Here is a 21,546-nt window from a genome sequence, read left to right as displayed (position 1 = left end):
ACATTGTGCATTAAAATAGTATAACGCACACCTAGCCATGGATTATGCATCTCATAGTTACATATGTGTCTTGAGATGCGCTTTTAAAAGTTGACGTTCTTTTTAATCTTACATGGCATCTTAAAAAAATGTTGCTCTCCTGCGCAAGACACTGAAAAATGTCCCGGCAGCACAACATACAAAAACGTCTGTATGTTTACATCAGTGTTGGGGAGTAACTGGCTAAATGTAGTGATGCTACTAACTTAACTATATTTTTCAGTAGTGTGAAAGTAGCTCAGCTATTCTCACAATAGTGTCGCTTTTCTAGTTACAAGCTACAAATTCCATCGGGTAGCGCTGTAACATCACAAAATGCTTAATTTGTCATTAAACTGTATTGTGAATGCAGCAATGAAGCCATGGGAGTACCACCTCTCTTTCTTGTATGTACCTTTGGAAAATTGGGAATATTTGGAAAAATTAACCATTTCATTAAATTGATTCTTTTAGACCGTTCATGAACCGGTTCAATAAACGATTCACATATATTTAGTTTTGGGAATTCATTTTAGTAAGTCTGTTTGTTTAGATGCTTCATGTAAATGAACTAGTTTACATAAAGGATTCACTGATCCTTAAAGGGACTTTCCCTTCTTTTTGAGGCCAAATATTTAGTCAATTGCTGCTGATTATCATTATATTTTGACTAAGTTATATAAAATAGGTTGACTTCTGGTTCATTAGTTTATATTTAGTATAAATGTATAAGTTCAATTCAATTTAATGATGTCACCCTAATTATTAAATGTCATTCTAATTAATATTTGTCATATATTTTGTCAAAGTCTTTTTTAATCGCATTTTCTGATGCTGATATTTGTGAAAAATATACAGAATTACATGGAATGGAGCCGCCTCAGGGTACAATATTCTTATGGGCTGTTCACACCGAAGGTTTTTTGTGTCCATCTGCTGTTTTTAATTTGTTTTTTCTATGTTAACATGAACTAAATGGACATCAGAACTAAATGCGCAAGTCAGAACGGACCCAAAGCCTGAAACACATTCCGAAATATTAAGCATGGACCACGCACTTGCCATGCGTTGGCCAAGCATTTGCATCTTCATTTGCGCACCTGCATATAAAGTATGTTTCTGACATTACTGGAAGCTGAAACCATAATCAGAATAAGCCAAAATATTGAATTAACAAACATGCAAAGGGACAGGGACAGGGTGGGGTGCAAAATCCTTATTGTTTCAAGACTTGTCAATGCATTTTCTGTTTTTAAATTCTTTAGAGTGGATTTTCAGTACATACTGTAGATTCTGTACATCACAAAATTCTTTCAGATATTTTGTGGAGGACTATGGCTCATTTGCCATCATTATATTGAATTGTATCAATGTTGGCTATATCAGATTGCAGCCAATCTAGATATTGGTATCTGCCATTAATAAGCCTATAGTGGTTGATCATTACTATAAAATTCAACAAGAACAAATTGTATTGAATGATGTGGTTGAATCTTACGCTGTGAGCAGCTGTCGCCCGTCCACCCCGCAGTGCAGTCACACTGACCGCTCACTGCATTACAGCTGTTGTTATTGTGACAAACACAGACCTGAGAACAGCTCTCTCCATACAATCCAACAGGACATGCTACAGATCACACAGAGAGATATGAGTCACAGAAATTTAATAATGATAGGGTTTATTTGTGGTATGAGAAATTATAATCAAAGTGTATTCAAGATGCACTTAGTAGGGGTTTGCAATCTGTAGCTCTGCAAGTTTCCTATTTAGAAAATAAATTTTTTGTTTTTACCATTTTTGCACATGCACCTACAATGGAAGTAAATGGGGCCAATTTTTAGAAGGCAGAAATGTGAAGCCTATAATTTTATAAAAGCACTTACATGAATTGCATGAGACTGTGTAAATCTAAATTGTGACTGTTGCAAGAAACCTTGACTAACATTCTAAGTGGACGTTATGGACCACTTATGGCTTTCAAGGACTATTGTATAATTTGTCTCGCTTCAAGTAATTTTTTTAATGTTCTGTATATGCTCACTTTGGTTACAGTGTGTGTCAATCCACCCTGGCAGACAGGAACATTCTCCACTGATGTGGTTACAGACACCCCCGTTCATACACACACACTTCTGTTGACACTCCAGACCATAGAATCCCTGTGGACAAGCTGTGGACACACACACACAGAAACAGAACGACAGCTTCAGTCACCATTAACGTTCATTGTATGGAAAAAAAAGACAAAACATCTTATTTTGTGTCCCATGGAAGAAGGAAAATCATAGGCGTTTGGAACAACACGAGGATGAGTAAATGACAACAGAATTAAAATGTTTTGGGTGAACTGTCAATTTAAAATAAGTTAACAAATTCTGTATGACTGTACTGGTGGAGTGCTCTTACGCTTTTCACAGAAGGTTCCAGTCCAGCCGAGCTTACAAGTACAAGCTCCGCCCACATGATCACATGACGCCTGATTGTCACACTGACAGCGATGCTTACAGCCCAGTCCAAAAGAACCAGCAGGACATTCTGGGGCACAGATGCCACATCTCTTATACAAATACTTACACAAACACCATTAAAAACACATTTCCATGCAGAGCAAAACTAAAGGTATAGTTCACTCAAAAATTAAAAGTCTATTATCATTTACTCACCCTCATGCCATCCAAGATGTGTATGACTTTCTTTCTTCTGCAGAACACAAATGAAGATTTTTAGAAAAATATCTCAGCTCTGTAGGTCCATACAATGCAAGTGAATGGTGACTAGAACTTTGAAACAACATAAACCATAAGAAAAAACATTAAGCGGTTATATAATGTGTGGGTGAGAAAAAAAACTATATTCAAGTCCTTTTTTTAGTCTAAATCTCCAGTTTAAATTTATTATCAGATGTGAAAGAGAAAGTGAAAGTGAAGATTTAGAGTAAAAAAAGGACTTAAATATTGTTCTGTTTTTCACCCACCTATTATATAGCATGTGAAGATATGGATTTAAACACTGGAGTCAGATGGATTACTTATATGTTTCCTTTATGTGATTTTGTGAAGCTAAAATTGTCTGATCACCATTCACTTGCATTATATGGACCTACAGAGCTGAGATATTCTTCTTAAAATCATTCTTTGTGTTCTGCTGAAGAAAGTAAGTCATATACATCTGGGATGGCATGAAGGTGAGTAAATAATGAGAGAATCACATTTTTGGGGTGAACTATCCCTTTTATTTGAATGGGCAAATTTGGCCAGTTATTATGTATTTCAATGTATTTTGCATAATTTGTTTTCAACGTGAAATCAAAATTTGCCATATTTATTTTCATTAATACGGTTACTGAGCACAATTCATCAGTCCACGTAACCACAAGCCCTCATATTTTTGGTTGGAAATACGACACATTACAGAAGTAAAATGAGTTGCGGACACTCTTCCATGTTTGACTTCAAACACTCATCTCCACATACATCAATCTAAATGTGTGTTAGGGTAAAGTGTGTGTTTTCTCACTCACTCTGTTCACATTGTGGTCCTGTGAATCCCGCCTCACAGTGACAGCGTCCTGTCTGACCATCACACTGGTCAGTGTTTTTACAGTCACACACACTCTCACAGTCCACACCCCAGCGGCCAACGTCACAGGCTGACAGAGGAATGTGTTATTTTATGAAGTAAATTCATATAAGGAATATTCCAAGTTCAATACAAGTTAAGCTCAGTCGAGATCATTTGTGGCTTAATGTTGATTACCACAAAAAATTATTTTGACTAGCTTGCTTGCATTTTATAAAGAAAAGGAAGGATGAGTCAAAGAATATTTTTGTGGTAATCAACATTATGCCACAAATGCTCTCGACTGAGCTTAACTTGTATTGATTCTGGAACGTTCCTTTAAGTGCTATCTTTCTTCTAGAAGGGGTTAATAGTTGGGTGCTGCACTGTGACATACACAGTAACAAGATTAAAAGCTGTAATGCATCATAGCTGTTACTATATTGTGTATTTTTAGACTGGGATGAAGTGACATCTCCATTTTATAATACGCCACCCTGTGAATGTATTGTTAAATACAGTAGTACCTTTCCTGCAATTGTGTCCCGTCCAGCCAGATGGGCATGAGCATCGCCCGCTTACAGCATCACAGCGACCTCCGTTATCACATGAACATTTGAGCTGACAACCCTGACCAAACCGACCCATGGGGCACACTAAACACACACATATACAGATAATGTAGCTTCATTAAACACTAAATCCTTCAAAATTAATCTCCATTTGAGAAGCACAAAGAACTAATAGCAGTTTTTCCAACTCGACTCACAGTTTTGGCAGAATCTGCCGATGTATCCGGACGGACAGATGCACGTTCCATTACGTTTGTCACAATGTCCTCCATTGTCACAAGCTGGACACGTTTCCCGACACTCAAACCCCCAGCGACCATCAGCACACTCTGATATGGAAAGATAATATCTGTTTCAATTATGTTTCTAAAAAATGTAATGAGCTGTTAAAATCAGTGGTAGATATGATGTATCTGTTTTACCACTTAATCTGTGTCGATAGATGCTTATTGGAAGTATCAGTTACCTGCAAAAGTCCATGCTAATAATGTTTGTTTTGTATTCCTCCATGTTTACCTATGGACTGTTCTAATAACAGTGGCAGAGGTGAACTGAAAGCAATCACTAAAATCTAAATCCGTCATCATCGCCAACTTCCATCCAATTATTTATCTTCACTTCAATATATTTGATTTTGATAATCAAGTGTTCTAAATTGAAGAGAGGGCATGCAAAGAAAAATATCATCTTCATTTGGTGAATAAATAGGCAATAAAAAGCTTAATTTAGATAATACTACAATAGGACATTGTGGAGCCAAATATCTGTCTTTTCAAAATAAGAGTCCCTGGTTTGTTTTGGGCTTGTTTATAGTTAAAAATCCTGCATTATACACCAATACTTAATTTTTTCTGGTTATTATTGGGATTTTGGTTGAACAATAAACTGCATCTGGGATTTTATTCATTGAGGAATCTTGTAGCATCTATGTCTGATTTAGAAAAACTATCAGTTATCGATTAATCAGTTATCTGTCTTTTCTACCGCCTCACTTATCGCTCGGCCTAAATGAGAAATGTGTCTCCCCACTCACAAAATTCTGTAATATGTGTCACAATCATGACATAACTGATGTTTAAAAAAACAAAAAAAAAACAGTTATAAAGTATATGAAGAGGATATTGGACCAATGATATTTCACTGTGGGCGGGACTACAAAAAGTGCGCCACTGACATGTGATGATATATAAGCATGGTGATAAATATCTCTCCTGTAATTTTACCTTTCTCACAGAATTTTCCAAATATTCCAGGGGGACACAAGCATTGGCCAGTGATCTTGTCACATGGTGCCCCTGAACAGTCACATGACTGAGAGCAGCCAATCCCAAATCTCCCATCAACACAATCTATGACAGCAAAAAACAAATAATATTACGATTTTTCAACATAACCAGTGAATCATATGACAATCACACAACCTGATTGTATAGACCAGTGGTCGACCGATTTAAGTTTTTCAATGATCGATACGATATCTAAAGAGAAGGATGGCTGATAGATATTCAGATACACATAATACAATTTAACAACAGCAATCCAGGTTATCTGCCGATGCGATAATCACAAATATCAGCCGATTAATTGGGCTGGCCGATATATCGGTCTATCACTAGTTTGGACACATTATTTACTTCTATATGTACCCTCTAGTGCATATTTTGACTTTATTTACTTTGATCACATTTCTCTCCTTGCTTTCCAGGTGGACAATGGGGTTGACACGCCCCGGTCACATGATCACAGGCTACTCCAGACGGGCAAGAGCACTTCATGTCACACCCAGAGCCGTAAAAGCCTAATTGACACTCTACAAGACAAAACAAATGATGATATTTACAGTAGTTAGTCTATGAACACAAACATTAACAATACATAATTTGCAGAAACTTACATTGGCATCCCTGACCATGATCAAACTTGCATACAGTTTAAGTTGCTGATGTTTTTCTGATATAACAATTTATAATTTACGTAAAAAGCTGCAATGAAAAGGATTAATGTGTACTTGTTGCAAATATCTGAACTCTTTACAGCGATTAAACTTTAGGTTGCACTCTGAGCTCATATTATGAAATGCTACAGTCAGTTAAGACCTCCGTTGTGCAAACAGACCTTCTTTGCAGGTGTCGCCCCGGTAACCTAGTTTGCAGATGCAGGCGCCATGACGACGGTCACATTCTACACTGTTCTGCTGGACACACGGACACTCTTCAGAGCAGCCCGGTCCAAACATCCACTTAGGACATGCTACATGAACAGAGAAGACAGGCAGAAGACGAAGTTAAAACTAGGAATGTATCGTTGTCAGTGTAAAGTAATTATTTTGCATTAGAGAAAGTAAATGGACAGAAACAGACACAAATGGATGACTTAACACACTTAACAGTTGTACATGGGTCTGAATAAAGTTAATAATGGGTTTGTAATACAGGTAGACCAAAATATTGGTTTTAGCGATTAATCAGTGCTGATAGTTACTTTTCAGAACTATCGGTTATCGGACAAAATCTATGCTGATAGTTGCCGATACTTTTATTTTGTATTACTCCTCTATATGCCTCTGTGGCTGGCGCTAGACAATTCTACAGTTAGAACGGGCTTGCTTCTACAGTATAAGTTTCTAAAATATCATATCTTGTGAATAGTAATAAAAATTATTCCTCATCAACATCTGGTGAAATATATATAAACAAAACCATTCATCTGGGGAATATACTGTATAAGCTATAAAAAAAACCTTAATTTGGTAAATAACCTACTTTATTATAGAGCATTGTAATGGAGCCAAGTCTCCATCATTTCAGAATAAGAGTTGCCAGTGTGTTTCGGGCTTGTTTAATAGTTAAAGTCTCACGTTATGCACAAAATCGTAATTTTTTCCTGGTTTATTGGAATTTTGATTGAACAATAAATTGCATTTCAGATTTTATTCATGTTGGACTCTTATAACTTCCAAGTCTTTGCCTGTCATAGTAAAGTTTTTAGCGATTATAAAGTCTATCGGCTAATGAATTGGTCTACAACTATCCGTATTTTCCACCACCTTATGCTGCCTTCACTTGTTATTGGAGTTATCGTAAATACGAGTTGGAAGTTGCACATGAATGAACCCTCAAGTGATTATTACGACTGGAAAACTCGAAGATAATTTTGATACCTTAGTTTCCGAGTTGGGAGGAGTCCTAAACTTTCAACATGGCGGAGGAGAGTACAGTTTCTGTAGTGAATGACAGGTTTTGTTCATTTTCTAAATATAGCTAATTGTTAGTGCTTGCCGTTTTGATCATATTCATTTATGTATATCAGCAACCATTTTATACATGTTGTACATTTTTACACCATGAAAATAGCTTGTATTTGACCAAAATTATTAGTATTATTGATTGTTTTTTTGTCAGCAAGCTGAGTGATATCAGAGATTATTTAGAAGAGATGGGCAACTTCTATTAAAATGGGAGAAACTGGAACGCTCAACCAAGGAGCTCTGAACGCCCAACGGATGTAGAAAAGAAGTCCTGCCTTACAGTAAAAAGAGCCAATCTCCTTTTAGATACAGACATCACCTGTCAATCAACTCTAGAACGCACATGCGCAGTAGCTATACAAGCCAGGAAATTAATATTTTGATTGTGTAATATGAGGTGAATAATCAAACTGTATTATACCAGTATTATCAGATTTTATTGCTGATTTGAAATATGTTCTTTGATCGTAATCTTGACCAACCGTTTTTGAGATTTTGGTCTTTAACCATTCAAGTAGATAGAAGCTGCACTGGCATGACTGGAAATAGCCTCCTGAGAGCATTCCAAAGTTGGCCGATAGTGGACTGACTTGCTGGAAAGACTTTGTTGATATGTATTATGGTGTCAAAATAAAAGTTCCTCAAGAAATATGAATGAATGAACCTAGTGTCGTCCATGTTTCCTGTTCTTTCCGACAACAAAGCACATGAACACAACGTATGCAATTGCCACTTCAGAAGGGGAAGTAGGATAATTCTGATAGTACATGAAGGCAGCATTAGTTATGGTATCAGCAAAATCAACTATTGGTCAACCTCTAGTTTGATATGATGGGACAGATAAAATAGTCAAAAATCTAATGCATCTTGGTAATTGGAATCTATTATTAGACAGGTGTCTGGCACTGATTTTAAAGCAGAGATTTATTAGAATAATAAAAATAAAAAGATTAGAACTGAGTGTTTACTCACGCAGGTGGCAGAATCGTCCATACAGTCCTGGGTCACACGGACACGCCCCATACGCGCGATGACAACGCCCGTTATTAGCACAATTACATTTCTTATTACAAAACTTTCCATAGAGACCCTTAGGACAACCTGAATGAAAGACAAAAATTCACACATTCTGTATAATCTATAATAACTCTATAATCATAACTTTTTTCTATGGATACAAGTCACATTAAAAAACAGCCTAAAGACTGAAATCTCATTCGTAACATATTTCATGTTGTTTTTCATTTCACATAATTTTCATTTACAATCATTATACCTCAATAAATCTATATTTACACTCATTTATTTATGCTAACATTTGTGATAGTCTTAGTATATATATATTATATTTCGTCAGTAATGTAGGTTGCAGTGGCATCATTATAAACTATAAATATAAACTGACCGTTCTGACACAGATCTCCACTGACTCCTGGTGGACATCGGCAGCTGCCAGTGACCGGATCACACACACCACCATTCCTACACTTACAGATGAACGAACAGTTCCTGCCAAACCAGCCATCAGGACACGCTGAATAACACACACAAACATACACAAATCAATTTAAGGAAGTAATTGTGATCAGTACACAAAACATATCTTTCACTCACTCTCATTACAGATGATTCCTGTCCATCCGTCAGGACAGACACAGGCGGTTCTGTGTATGTTACACACTCCACCATTACCACAATCTTCACATGACAGACTGCAGTCAAAGCCGAACGACTCATTCAAACAGACTGCAGAGAAGAGACGAGAATGAATTGGAAATTTCATCTTATTCTGATTATGCATCATATTTTGGATCTGAGCTTTAACGTTCTCACTGAATTTCTTAGCTAGCGTGCTCTCAGCTCTCAGTTCCCCAGTGTCCTCCTCATAGTCATCATATCTCTCCAGAACTTGCTCATAATCCTGCAGGATGGTTAACTGTGGTCGTGGTCGTTCCACTGTGTGACCTCTGCTCAGATCCTCCACTGCATCCTCCAGAGCTGAGAGCAACAATCACACACAGAGATACACACACGAATAACCATATTTGGTTTCAAGCTAAGTTTGATTCTAAAGAGGACATATTCTACACTATTGTGGCATTTTACTGCATAAAAAAATGCCATAAGTTACCGGTTGTTTTTGCTATTGTACTTTTAAGACTACAATATACAAATTATTATCTGGTCAATTGACTAACCACTTTATTTACTTTTATAATTAACTTAATTGTCATTTTTATTGTGAGCGATTCATCAGTGCATGGTATTCCAAAAAAAATAAAATGCTGGCTCCATAAACTTTCATGAATATTTTAGTCTGTTTTAGCATCCACAGCATCCACAGCATTCCTTATCCTTGAGTAATCATGCTAAATTGCTAATTTGGTACTAGACAATCACTTGCCATTATATCAAACACAGCTGAAAGCTATTTGGTTCATTGAATTCTACCTGCTCAACACCAGTTTCATGTACAACAGTAAAGAGAAGACTCAGGGGTGACTTATGGGAAGAATTGCAAAGAAAAAGCCACTTTTGAAACAAAAAAGCAAAAGGAAAAAGTTAGAGTGGGCAAAGAAACACAGACATTGGACAACAGATAATTGGAAAAGAGTGTTATGGATCTTAACCACATTGAGCTTTTGTGGGATCAGCTAAACTGTAAGGTGTGTGAGAAGTGCCTGACAAGACAGTCACATCTATGGCAAGTGCTACAGGAAGTGTGGGGTGAATTTTCACCTGAGTATCTGGACAAACTGACAGCTAGATTGCCAAGGATCTGCAAAGCTGTCATTTATTGATGAGAACTCTTTGAAGTAGTTTAAGAAGTTCTGAATTAAAAAAAAATTGTAATAGTTATTTTTCATGTTATTAATGTCCTGACTATAAATTGTGATCAGTCGAATACCACTTTGGTGAATAAAAGTAAAAATGTCTTTCCATAAGAGCAAAATCTGTACATTATTCCAACCGAATGCGACTCTACCCTCCTTAGCAAACGGGCCAATTTGGTTGCTTATGAGACCTGGCTGGAGTCGTGACTCCAGGGGTGGTAGTCAGCGTCTATACTCGCTGAGCTACACAGGCCCCCTTTTTGAATATTTTTATTGAATATTTAGGTGGGCAAAACAAGTCCAAGACAGGCTGAAAACTCACATATACATGAACGACGGTCTTCATCGAGATGATATCCACGTCTACAGTAACATTGGAAGGAACCAGCACTGTTTTGACAAATGTGATCACATCCTCCATTTGAAGCCAAACACTCATCTATATCTGTAATCAGATTAATTATAGCACACATTTCATATATTTACATACCCATAACCAAGAATATAAAATCCCTGAACTGGAAGGATGTTTTGCATGCACATAGATTCATAAAACATTATGTAACAGGTAAAGGACAGGCAAGGAGGAGGTGGAAACCGGCTGAACAGTTTAAAAAAAACTCAACAAACATAAACAGACACACATGCAATGCAGCCGAGTGCATCTCTCTCTCTCTCGAACTGGCATCTCCGGCGCCCCTTCTCGCTTTCCCACTGATCAGCTGATTCAGCGACGGCCTAGCCACGCCCTCCTCCTTATCACACACTATATTTTATAAGAAAACTTTTGACATTCAAAGCCATGAAATCAAAATTAGAGTTTTGTGGCTTTTAGTCCATGTGAGATAGCTTAGAGGTCATCTACACTCGAGGTTACTCCTAAAATAGACCAAATAACTTTTAGTAGATAAATGCATTTGAAATTAAAAGTCCTTCTCTTTCAGGAAAAGTATTGACTCCGCTTGCACTTCACAGATTTTATTCAAATCAAATGCTGTCCCTAGAAAGAGTATGTCCCTCCCCTTAATATCACCCAAAACCGACTAGCAATAGCTGGATAGCAAATGACTTATGGCTGTGATGTAGCTGGGGGGAAGGGGGGCTTTCAATATGTCCCCCCAAACTTTCTTTTTCAACAGAAAGCATGTAAACACAAGAAAGAAAAGTCTTTTCAAGCCATGTCTGAGAGTAAGTGTCATACCATCACAGCTGCACCCGTCGGTATTCAGGCGATATCCAGCTGTACAGTAACACTCGTATCCTCCAGGATAGTTTGTACAGTCCTGCACACAGCACAAGCTGCCATCTCTACATTCATTTATATCTGACAGACAAAATAAACACCTTTAGTTTAGATGGTAACCCCACCTGTGCAGTACAACATCATATGGTCATATTTAGTGTTTCTTTACCAATGCAGGTCTTGTGATCATCGTCTAGCTGGTATCCTTGGTTACAGCTGCACACAGGTCCAGTGGTTGAATGCTCACATTGATGGGAACAACCACCATTATTATGATCACAACTGTTCACAATCTCCATCTCTATACCTGCCATAGAGGAGGAGAAAAATGTACCCAAAGTGAACACAGTGAAACATATTAGAAAGTGAACTATTGCCACTGGCTTCGGTTAATGGATGTAAAAAATATATATTTTATTCTATTCTCTGTGTATTTCAGCGCTATTCTATTCCATTCCATTTTACAAGTATTTCAGAGCTATACTATTTAATGATATTCTATATTTATTTTAGAGCTATTCTAATATATTCCATTCTATATTACATGTATTCCAGAGCTATTTTATATGTATTTTAGGGTAATTCTGTTTTATGTATTTCAGAGCATTTCTATTCTATTCGTTGTATTTTACAAGTATTTCAGAGCTATACTATTTAATTATATTCTATATATATTTTAGAGCTATTCTATTCTATTCATTCTATTTTACAAGAATTCCAGAGCTATTCTATTTCATTCTATTCTATATATATTTTAGAACTATTTCATTCTACATGCATCACACAGCTATTTTACATTTTATATCTATGCATTTGGCAAACGCTTTTATCCAAAGCGACTTACAGTGCACTTATACAGGGACAATCCCCCCGGAGCAACCTTGCTCAAGGACACAATGGTGGTGGCTGTGGGGTTCGAACCAGTGACCTTCTGATTAACAGTTATGTGCTTTAGCCCACTACACCACCACCTTTTATTCCATTATATTCCATTCATGTATTTCAGAGCTATTCTATTCTACATGTATTTCACAGCTATTTTATATGTATTTGAGGGTTATTCTGTTCTATGTATTTCAGAGCTATTCTATTTCATTCTATTTGACATATATTTCAAAGCTGTTATAGTATACTCTACTGTATTCTGGCATTTTCAGTGGCTCGGCATCTCACAGGCTGGTGGACAGCGAGGGTTATGATGCATGCACGGGGAAGAGAACGGTCTCTCTATCTCATGCAAAAAATCAGGTGCGTTTCATCCCACTGCCAGCGATGTATTTAAGTTTCCATCACAATACTACATGCACTAAATATGTCGTTATATTATACACAACAGTCAGTTCCGGTCCTCGAATCTGATTGGACGAAAGATGTACCATGAGCACTGATGGTCTGACACCATCTGCACTCCAACGCTTCACTGTGTGCATCACTCCGCTTGTGTTCATGCCGCTCTAAACTAAAGTTTTGATTAAGAGTGGATTAAGTTTTTGATTCTGTTAAGAGCTTTAGTTTGTCTTTTGTTTTTGACATTGTCAGCCAGCAGCTGCTGGGAAAATATAATATTTGTGTGTAATATGAGACAATTAGGTGACATGAAGTGAATCCACGTCAGCCAGTGTCTATAAAACAGCTCTTCATGATCGCTTGTCTAAACTACACTGCACTACTAAAGTTAGGAAGTAGCTTTAAATGGCTTTAAACTAACAACTTCAGCATTACTGCTCATCACAGCTGAGAAACACAGCAGACTGATTAATTACACAATGGGTGCTGTTTAAAATGGTGGACATTGCAATTTGTATAGTGATGGATGTTTGCGCCCTGGCTACCACGAAAAAGGGAGAATTACCCCCACTTGAATGCTATTTTTCCACTGAGAAAGCTGATCTTCAGAAAGCTGACAGCATCTCTGCTTGGGAGTGGCAACAGGTGATCACACACGCTCACTCGCGCTCTCTCTCTCACCCACCCACACACATCACACACACACACACACACATATAAATACACACACACACACACACACACATATATACACACACACACATACACACACACACACACACACACACACACACACACACATCCATCCTTGTTTATACAATAACTTGTTAGAAACAGCACAAGTCGTGATACTATTTCTGAAGTGACATTTTTGAATTACTAATGAAGGCTTGGACGCATCATTTGGTTTGAATCAGCAATGGCAGATTCTGATCCATCACATAAGAAATTAGTTCCATGCACGAAAGCGTTTTTATGACCGTACACAATTTTTCCACTGCACTGTACAGCACTGTATTATAGTGTATTCTAAAACAGTATTTTTTAGCAATATCACACTCGTAATCATGCTATATGATTACCTACGGCCGAATCACAGCAGCGTTGATGTAGGACCATATCGCACTCGTGCGCGTGTGATATTGCTTAAATATACTGTTTTAGAATACACTATAATACAGTGCTGTGCAAATCATACACCACAATTTACACCTGGGTGCAAATAGCACATGCAACTATTCTCAATAAGTGTAAATAACATCCACCTTAGCTTAATTTGGTAATTCCATTCATCTGGGAAGTGCATTAAAGTTCATTATTAATTTGTGCATGTGATTGTTGTGTTTGGTTAGTTATATATATATATATATATATATATATATATATATATATATATATATATATATATATATATATATATATATTTCAAATGTTTAAGGAGAGGGTGGATGACATGAAGCCATGAATCGAGGTTATTCACATTGATATTATTGAATACATTGAGTTGTTAAGACTGTGCAGATTGAGCCTTAACTCATGTTTACTCAATCTAAGACTTCAAATGGATGTTGTTCTCCATCTGGAATGCTCGTAATGCTAGTTTCTTATGGAGAACAAAACAAGAAAATACTCCAGCAGCAATTAGAATCATCACAGCATTAGCGCTGTACATTGGTTTGTCAGGAAATCTGTGGATATTTTTCAGAGGCAGCAGAATTTGAACAAGGCTACACAAATAAACAAATTGTATTAAAAATACAATTTTGCATTTTTCGCCTTTATTAGATGGGTTTGAGGGGAGAGAGATCCAAAATTATTGTGGAGAAGAGAGGGATCAGGATCGGGTCCTTGAGCTGGAACTCAATCGCGGGTCGGCCGGGAAACTACTGAACAAATATGTCAGAGTGCTACCCACAACAAATGTTTTTAATGTACAAAATGTTTCTATTGTTTCTAGCAAATAAGTGACAGATGTTGTGTTTGATGTGGCAGGGCCCGTCCAGGGTCAGATGATATACTCACGATAGCACTGCTTCCCGTCAACACCCAATTCATAGGCAGTGTGACACACACACATGAAAGATCCCCGAGTGTTATGACAATCATGAGCGCAGTCCGCCTGGCCCGTCTGGCACTCGTCAATGTCTGATGTAAAGTACATACAGCGTAAACACACACATGCAAAAATAAACTTTAAAGGCACAGCTTAGCATGCGGACTGGAGTAAGCAGACATCGAAGTGGCACAAACAATGAAATCTAAACAAAATATAGGATTCAAATAATAATGAAAACCCCAAAATAGACACATAGTGCCACCAGGTCACAATCCAGCTACATTTTACCTTCACAGGTCTTGCCATCTTTGGCCAATTGATAACCCGGACGACAGCCACAGTGGGTCTGAACTCCATCCCTGATGCACTCCTGAGAACAACCGCCATTCCGCACCGCACACGGGTTCTCCACTGATAATAGGATAAGAAAAGATAGATGAAATATTAACACTTTAGAATGCTCTACTGCTGAAACAAACTAAGAGAGATTCATCATTTATGACACTTGACATAATAATGTCAGAGCTATTATATAATATATGTTTTTATATGTACCAGTATATGTACATTTTCTCTGAATAGTTTTGTTTTAAAATATTATTACTAAATAAAAAAAAACATATTTTAATACTTTTTACTGATTCATGTAAAAATTCATAAACCATTAATGAACATGCACCTGTAGAACGGTCATTAAGACACTAACAGCTTACAGACGGTAGGCAATTAAGGTCACAGTTATTAAAACTTCGGACACTAAAGAGACCTTTCTACTGTCTCTGAAAAACACCAAAAGAAAGATGCCCAGGGTCCCTGCTCATCTGCGTGAATGTGCTTTAGGCATGCTGCATGGAGGCATGAGGACAGCAGATGTGGCCAAGGCAATAAATTGCAATGTCTGTACTGCGAGACGCCTAAGATAGCGCTACAGGGAGTCAAGAAGGACAGCTAATCGTCCTCACAGTGGCAAGCCATGGGTAACAAAACCTGCACATGATTAGTACATCCGAATATCACACCTACGGGACAGGTACAGGATGGCAACAACAACCGCCCGAATTACACCAGGAATGCACAATCCCTCCATCAGTGCTTAGACTGTCCGCAATAGGCTGAGAGAGGCTGGACTGAGGGCTTGCAGGCCTGTTGTAAGGCAGGTCCTTACCAGACATCACCAGCAATAACGTCGCCTTTGGGCACAAACCCACTTTCGCTGAACCAGACAGGACTGGCAAAAAGTGCTCTTCACTGGCGAGTCACGATTTCATCTCATCAGGGGTGATGGTCAGACTCACGTTTATCATTAAAAAAAGGATCAGCGTTACACCGAGGCCTGTACTCTGGAGTATGATCGATTTTGAGGAGGAGGGTCCGTCATGGTCTGGGGCGGTGTGTCACAGCATCATCGGACTGAGCTTGTTGTCATAGCATAATCTCAACGTTGTGCGTAACAGGGAAGACATCCTCCTCCCTCATGTGGTACCCTTCCTGCAGGCTCATCCTGACATGACCCTCCAACATGACAATGTCACCAGCTATACTGCTCATTCTGTGTGTGATTTCCTGCAAGATCAGGAATGTAAATGGCCAGCGAAGAGACCGGATCTCAATCCCATTGAGCACGTCTGGGACCTGTTGGATCGGAGGGTGAGGGCTAGGGCCATTCCCCCAGAAATGTCTGGAAACTTGCAAGTGCTTTGGTGGAAGAGTGGGGTAACCTCTCACAGCAATAACTGGTGAATCTGGTGCAGTCCATGAGGAGGAGATGCACTGCAGTACTTAATGCAGCTGGTGGCCACACCAGATACTGACTGTTACTTTGGATTTTGCCTTTGGAAACTTTTTCATCACTATTTCTCCATTTATTAGTTGTTGTATTATTAGTAGGATAGTAAATCCATCATTTTTATTCAAGACTTACTGATACTAATTGATAAAACTGGACCAAATGTAAAAATAACATACATGATCCATTAGTGTGTTATATACCATTTCTGCACAGCGCTCAGTCGAATCATATAAAGACATAATAAAATATGAGTGATAACTACAATGTATACAAGTCCAGTTTATCAAACAAATCCTGGTCTAGATAACTCCTCTCTCACATACTCAAGTGTGTTTAATTGTTCCAGTCCATCCAACAGCTGGAGTGTTGCACATGAAACACTGTCTGCAGCCAACAATTACAGATTTAAAGACACAGAACAACAGACATTATTCTGCCATCATAATTCTTCATCAAAGCACAACAGAACACAAAACTCTAGATGACCTCAGAAAGACGGTAAAACAAGCTGTTTGTTAAAAGATGAGACATAAAGAGAGAGAAATGTCCAAGTCACCAATTTGTGATAATTGAACAAAGTTGTACAATTGCAAATCAATGTCACTCCCTCGCCATCAAGACACTAATTTTAATTTATTATGTCTACGATGTTTAAGAAATGTTTCAAGATTATGGCAAATAGATCTTAACTGACCTGTTAATAAGGTGTGCCGTCACATTGATATACGAGTTTAAAGATCATTTCAGTCAAATTTGGTTTTATTGAAAGTGAGGGGCACACGTCCCCCACACTCCCCACGTATTTTACGCCCATGCCACTTAAGGCTAAATGAGCAAAACTCATTCAATTTTCAAATTGGATGCAGGATCAATTTAGGGTCAATGCCATGATGCTAATATTTTTAGTTGGGATCTATTCATTTATCCAAAAGAAACATTAAAAAACAATTCATACAGAGAATGACTTTAGTACACCTCTAAATGATTTTTACAGTATTTCATTTTTTGGTGGAGTAGGAAAAATATTACCGGTAGTGTAAAAATATCTAGTTGGTGTAACGGACCTGAGATTATTGTAAATATATATTTTTTAAATAAACTTGCAAACTTAATCATAATCTTTTATTATCTCTTTAAAAATAAGTAGTGGGGGTCTAGGTAGTCCAGCGAGTATTGGCGGTGACTACCACCCCTGGAGTCGTGAGTTCGAATCTAGGGTGTGCTGAGTGACTCCAGCCAGGTCCCCAAGCAACTAAATTGGCCCGGTTTCTAGGGAGGGTAGAGTCACATGGGGTAACCTCCTCATGGTCGCGATTAGTGGTTCTCGCTCTCAATGGGGCGTGTGGTAAGTTGTCCGTGGATCACGAAGAGTAGCATGTGCTTCCACATGCTGTGAGTCTCTACGGTGTCATGCACAGCGAGTCACGTGATAAAATGGAGTGGTGGTGGCGTAGTGGCTAAAGCACAGGGCTGTTAATCAGAAGGTCACAGGTTCTAACCCCACAGCCACCACCATTGTGTCCTTGAGCAAGGCACTTAACTCCAGGTTGCTCCGGGGGTATTGTCCCTGTAATAAGTGCACTGTAAGTCGCTTTGGATAAAAGTGTCTGCCAAATGCATAAATGTAAATGTAAATGTAAAATGAGTGGATTGACGGTCTCAGGAGTGGAGACTTGTCCTCCTCCACCCGCATTGAGGTGAGTAACCGCACCACCACGAGGACCAACTAAGTAGTGGGAATTGGGCATTCCAAATTGGGGAGAAAAGGGAATAAAAAGAAAAAAGTAGTGAAGCAGGTTTTTTTTTTTTTTTTTACCATGCTTTACTTTTTACCATGAAACCTAACTTTTGTCTAATACTGTAAGTGTAATAAAAGTTTTTCAAAAACGAATGAAACATTTCTGAAAACATGGCATTTGCATTTTAACCAAGATTTTTAAAAAGATTGTTCCTTGTTATCATCTTGAACACCCTTATTTGTCACACTGACCCATTAACTAAACAGAATGAAGTGAAACTCATCTAAACCAACCATGGTGCATTCTTTTGTCACATTAGTATTTAACAAACCAATTTTCTGCATCTGTTGCATCGTATGCAATCTTTGTATCCTTCTTTCAACAACAATCATAAAATCAATCGTAAATGTATCTCCAAGTGTGCTTTGTAGTGTGTAATGCACATGGCAAAGTTGTGTAGTTGATGTTAAGTGTCGTGACTCACATTTGCAGTGTTTTCCATCCGCGTCGAGTCTGTAATCAGGTCGACAGCGACACTGGAAGTGACCTGCACTCTGCTGGACGCAAACATGTTCACAACCGCCGTTTCCAACACTGCAGGAGTGAACAGCTACATAGACACACAGAGGTAAGAGCTGACAGAGAGGTGAAGATGTTTGAACTCCAATGAGTTCAAAGTGACATCAATTACCTTCTTTTGGGGTAAAAACAAAACCGACAATAACTTGAGGAACTCTTTGAAAATCACTTTAAACACCTCAATACACAGAAATCTCCTCCAGACAAAATACATCTATAATGGTGAAGTTTGTGTGACAGGAACACAACTTAATGCATTATCTTAGTCTCTGCTTCCCTTCTCGTTGTCACTTTTAGTCTGTCTGACTTTCTGTTACTCTCTCTTTTTCTTACTTTTACCTTTGAAAGTGTAGCATGCACTTGTTTAATGATAGTGCCATATTTGGAGCTTGAAAGCCAAGATGGGTTATGATGTGTCTACTCAAACAAAGGTCCCTGAAAAAGTTGGTTGGCGAAAGATAAAATAAATGATGATTAAAGCCTAAATATTCAATGCCAAGGATCAATATCTACTGAGAAATCTATTGTAGAGTGGGGTCAAAATGACAATTTCCGCCATTGATTTTGGAGCAAAACATCAGGTCAAAGTTGTCTTTTTCTGCCCTAAAAGTAGTGGAGGAATTTAGGACCATCCCACCAAGTTTGGGATCTCTACAATTTAGAATCTCTGACACCCACACATTTTTAGGGCACAATAAGAAAATCAGTACAAATACAGAAGATATTCAGGACCCTATTTTAAGTCATTGGCACAAAATCAGTGGGCATGGCCATGAAGTGTTGGTATTTTCTTGCAAGCATGCACCAAGTCTAGGTGCAAGTGGGTTTGGCGAAATCATGTGCGGAATGCGCTAATGGGCAGGGTCAAGTGCAAGTTAATTCAGAGGTCCTTCTACGTTATTGCACCGTCTGTGTCTTATTATATAGTCCAATCTCTGTCAAACACCAGCGATGTAAATAAAGACAGCACACTCATAAGAAGTTACTAGTGTAAATAGCCTATATGCAATGAATTAGAAGAATAGAAATATTTCTATGACAGTGACAAGCTCCATTTTTAAGCATAGAAAATATGATTATCACCAAGAATTGGATTTACTGTTCGTTCCGGGAAATTACAGGGAATGTAAGTATTATTAATCATTTTAATCTACCGACAAGCAAATCATAGCTAGTATATAAAGTGACTGTATCTGCTTGTAATAATTTATTGAAACACAAAAAAATGAAATTAAACAAAAATATTTCTAAATTCAAATTATACTACAAATGAAACGAAAATATGATCAAAATTACGGTTTTAAAATACCGTACCAATTTCAAACATTTTACCCTGTCCAACTTCTTTCAGTGCCACATTTTGCAGTGACTTAAAAATCACTCTACAACAACAGATGAAAAAAAAAATTCCAGAGTTTGAACATGAACTTTATTACAACCTGCCGATGGAATCCACAAACTGCAAATGTAGAAACTGAATTTAGACTTTGCGCTGAAAACAGATGTGCTTTTGACACGTCTTAGCGCAATTACCTGTTTCTCATTAAAACGGCAAATTGCACTTTACGCCACTTCATTAACATAAAATACACCTACAGTTTGAACAAACACTCCCACCCACGACCACTTGCGCTTTGATCTGGCATGAAAATTGTGCTTAGAATTAGCGCGTTCACGTAAATTGACGTTGCACCAGTCATTGGATTTTTATAGAGGTTATTTTTTATAGTTTCTACATGTGTTAGTAAGACGATCTAACCCATCATTTAGAACTTATTTAATATCCTATTTCTGTATAGAAAGTCTTGTAGTTAATGCTCTATTTCTGAGACCCATCAAATATCAAGTTAACTAACCAATATTAAGCTAGTAATTCATGATATTTAGTACTGGCTTTACAATGCTGTTACTTATAAATTAATATAAAGACAATTTGACCCCATGTTCTAAAGTGAAACATTTACCTACTCAGATTGTTGCTTTGTTTTGCATTTATTGGGTGATATTTAAGTATTTTACTAAGTTGATACTAATGAATTGCTAAAATATTAAAATAAAGACCATGTGGCTTCCAGTTCTAAAGTCAATCTTTTAGTTTAACTTTAAGTTGTTGATTTGAATCTTACAGTAATCCAAATGTATTTTTGTCTGATAGAGTTCAGTTCAGATATCTGGAAAATGTTAGTCCTCATGCAGGGGCCTGAAGCTTTTATAAACTCAGTTAGAGGTTAAAAGAGCAAATCTCTTGTTTATAGCTGAATCAAGCTGTGTCATGCTTTTGTTCATACACTGTAACTCACACTAATAATATTAGACATGATCACAGAAGCCATTTTTAACACATTTGTAGCTCTCAATATTTTTTTTCCAGGAGTCTGGAAACAATCCTGATCCTTAAGAATTCAACAGGCTGTTTGTGTTACTGTTCCTTTAAGACTTGAATATGTAAATATCCTGTATTTGGCTAATCTTTGCACACTGACCCGGTTATATTAATTTTGGAATACAAACATTTCTCTTACATCTATATCATATATCAAATACTGTAGATTTGTAGTAGTCTGAGAATTATAAAGGAACATTTTTAAAATCAAAGCTGGTCTTCCCTACATCGAACATTTCA

General features: G+C 37.6%; 1 protein-coding gene across 1 annotated transcript in view; it reads right to left on the bottom strand.

The window, feature by feature from the left end:
* The window catches only part of LOC127632442 (multiple epidermal growth factor-like domains protein 6), a 127,625-nt gene that overhangs the window by 21,044 nt on the left and 85,035 nt on the right, over positions 1-21,546 (bottom strand). Inside the window, exons 7-25 of the mRNA XM_052111027.1 lie at positions 18,829-18,954; positions 15,105-15,227; positions 14,783-14,905; positions 11,643-11,780; positions 11,432-11,554; positions 10,553-10,675; positions 9,230-9,394; positions 9,011-9,142; positions 8,802-8,930; positions 8,369-8,497; positions 6,265-6,399; positions 5,825-5,959; positions 5,373-5,498; positions 4,347-4,478; positions 4,105-4,233; positions 3,540-3,668; positions 2,426-2,554; positions 2,061-2,189; positions 1,517-1,645 (exon numbers count right to left, since the gene is read on the bottom strand). Coding sequence (XP_051966987.1) covers positions 1,517-1,645; positions 2,061-2,189; positions 2,426-2,554; positions 3,540-3,668; positions 4,105-4,233; positions 4,347-4,478; positions 5,373-5,498; positions 5,825-5,959; positions 6,265-6,399; positions 8,369-8,497; positions 8,802-8,930; positions 9,011-9,142; positions 9,230-9,394; positions 10,553-10,675; positions 11,432-11,554; positions 11,643-11,780; positions 14,783-14,905; positions 15,105-15,227; positions 18,829-18,954 — 2,484 coding nt within the window. The remainder of the gene's footprint in view (positions 1-1,516; positions 1,646-2,060; positions 2,190-2,425; positions 2,555-3,539; positions 3,669-4,104; positions 4,234-4,346; positions 4,479-5,372; positions 5,499-5,824; positions 5,960-6,264; positions 6,400-8,368; positions 8,498-8,801; positions 8,931-9,010; positions 9,143-9,229; positions 9,395-10,552; positions 10,676-11,431; positions 11,555-11,642; positions 11,781-14,782; positions 14,906-15,104; positions 15,228-18,828; positions 18,955-21,546) is intronic.

The sequence above is a fragment of the Xyrauchen texanus genome, chromosome 39, assembly GCF_025860055.1.
Source record: "Xyrauchen texanus isolate HMW12.3.18 chromosome 39, RBS_HiC_50CHRs, whole genome shotgun sequence".
Lineage (NCBI taxonomy): Eukaryota > Metazoa > Chordata > Actinopteri > Cypriniformes > Catostomidae > Xyrauchen > Xyrauchen texanus.
Note: the sequence above shows the minus strand (reverse complement) of the source record. Positions and strands in the feature narration are given on the sequence as shown.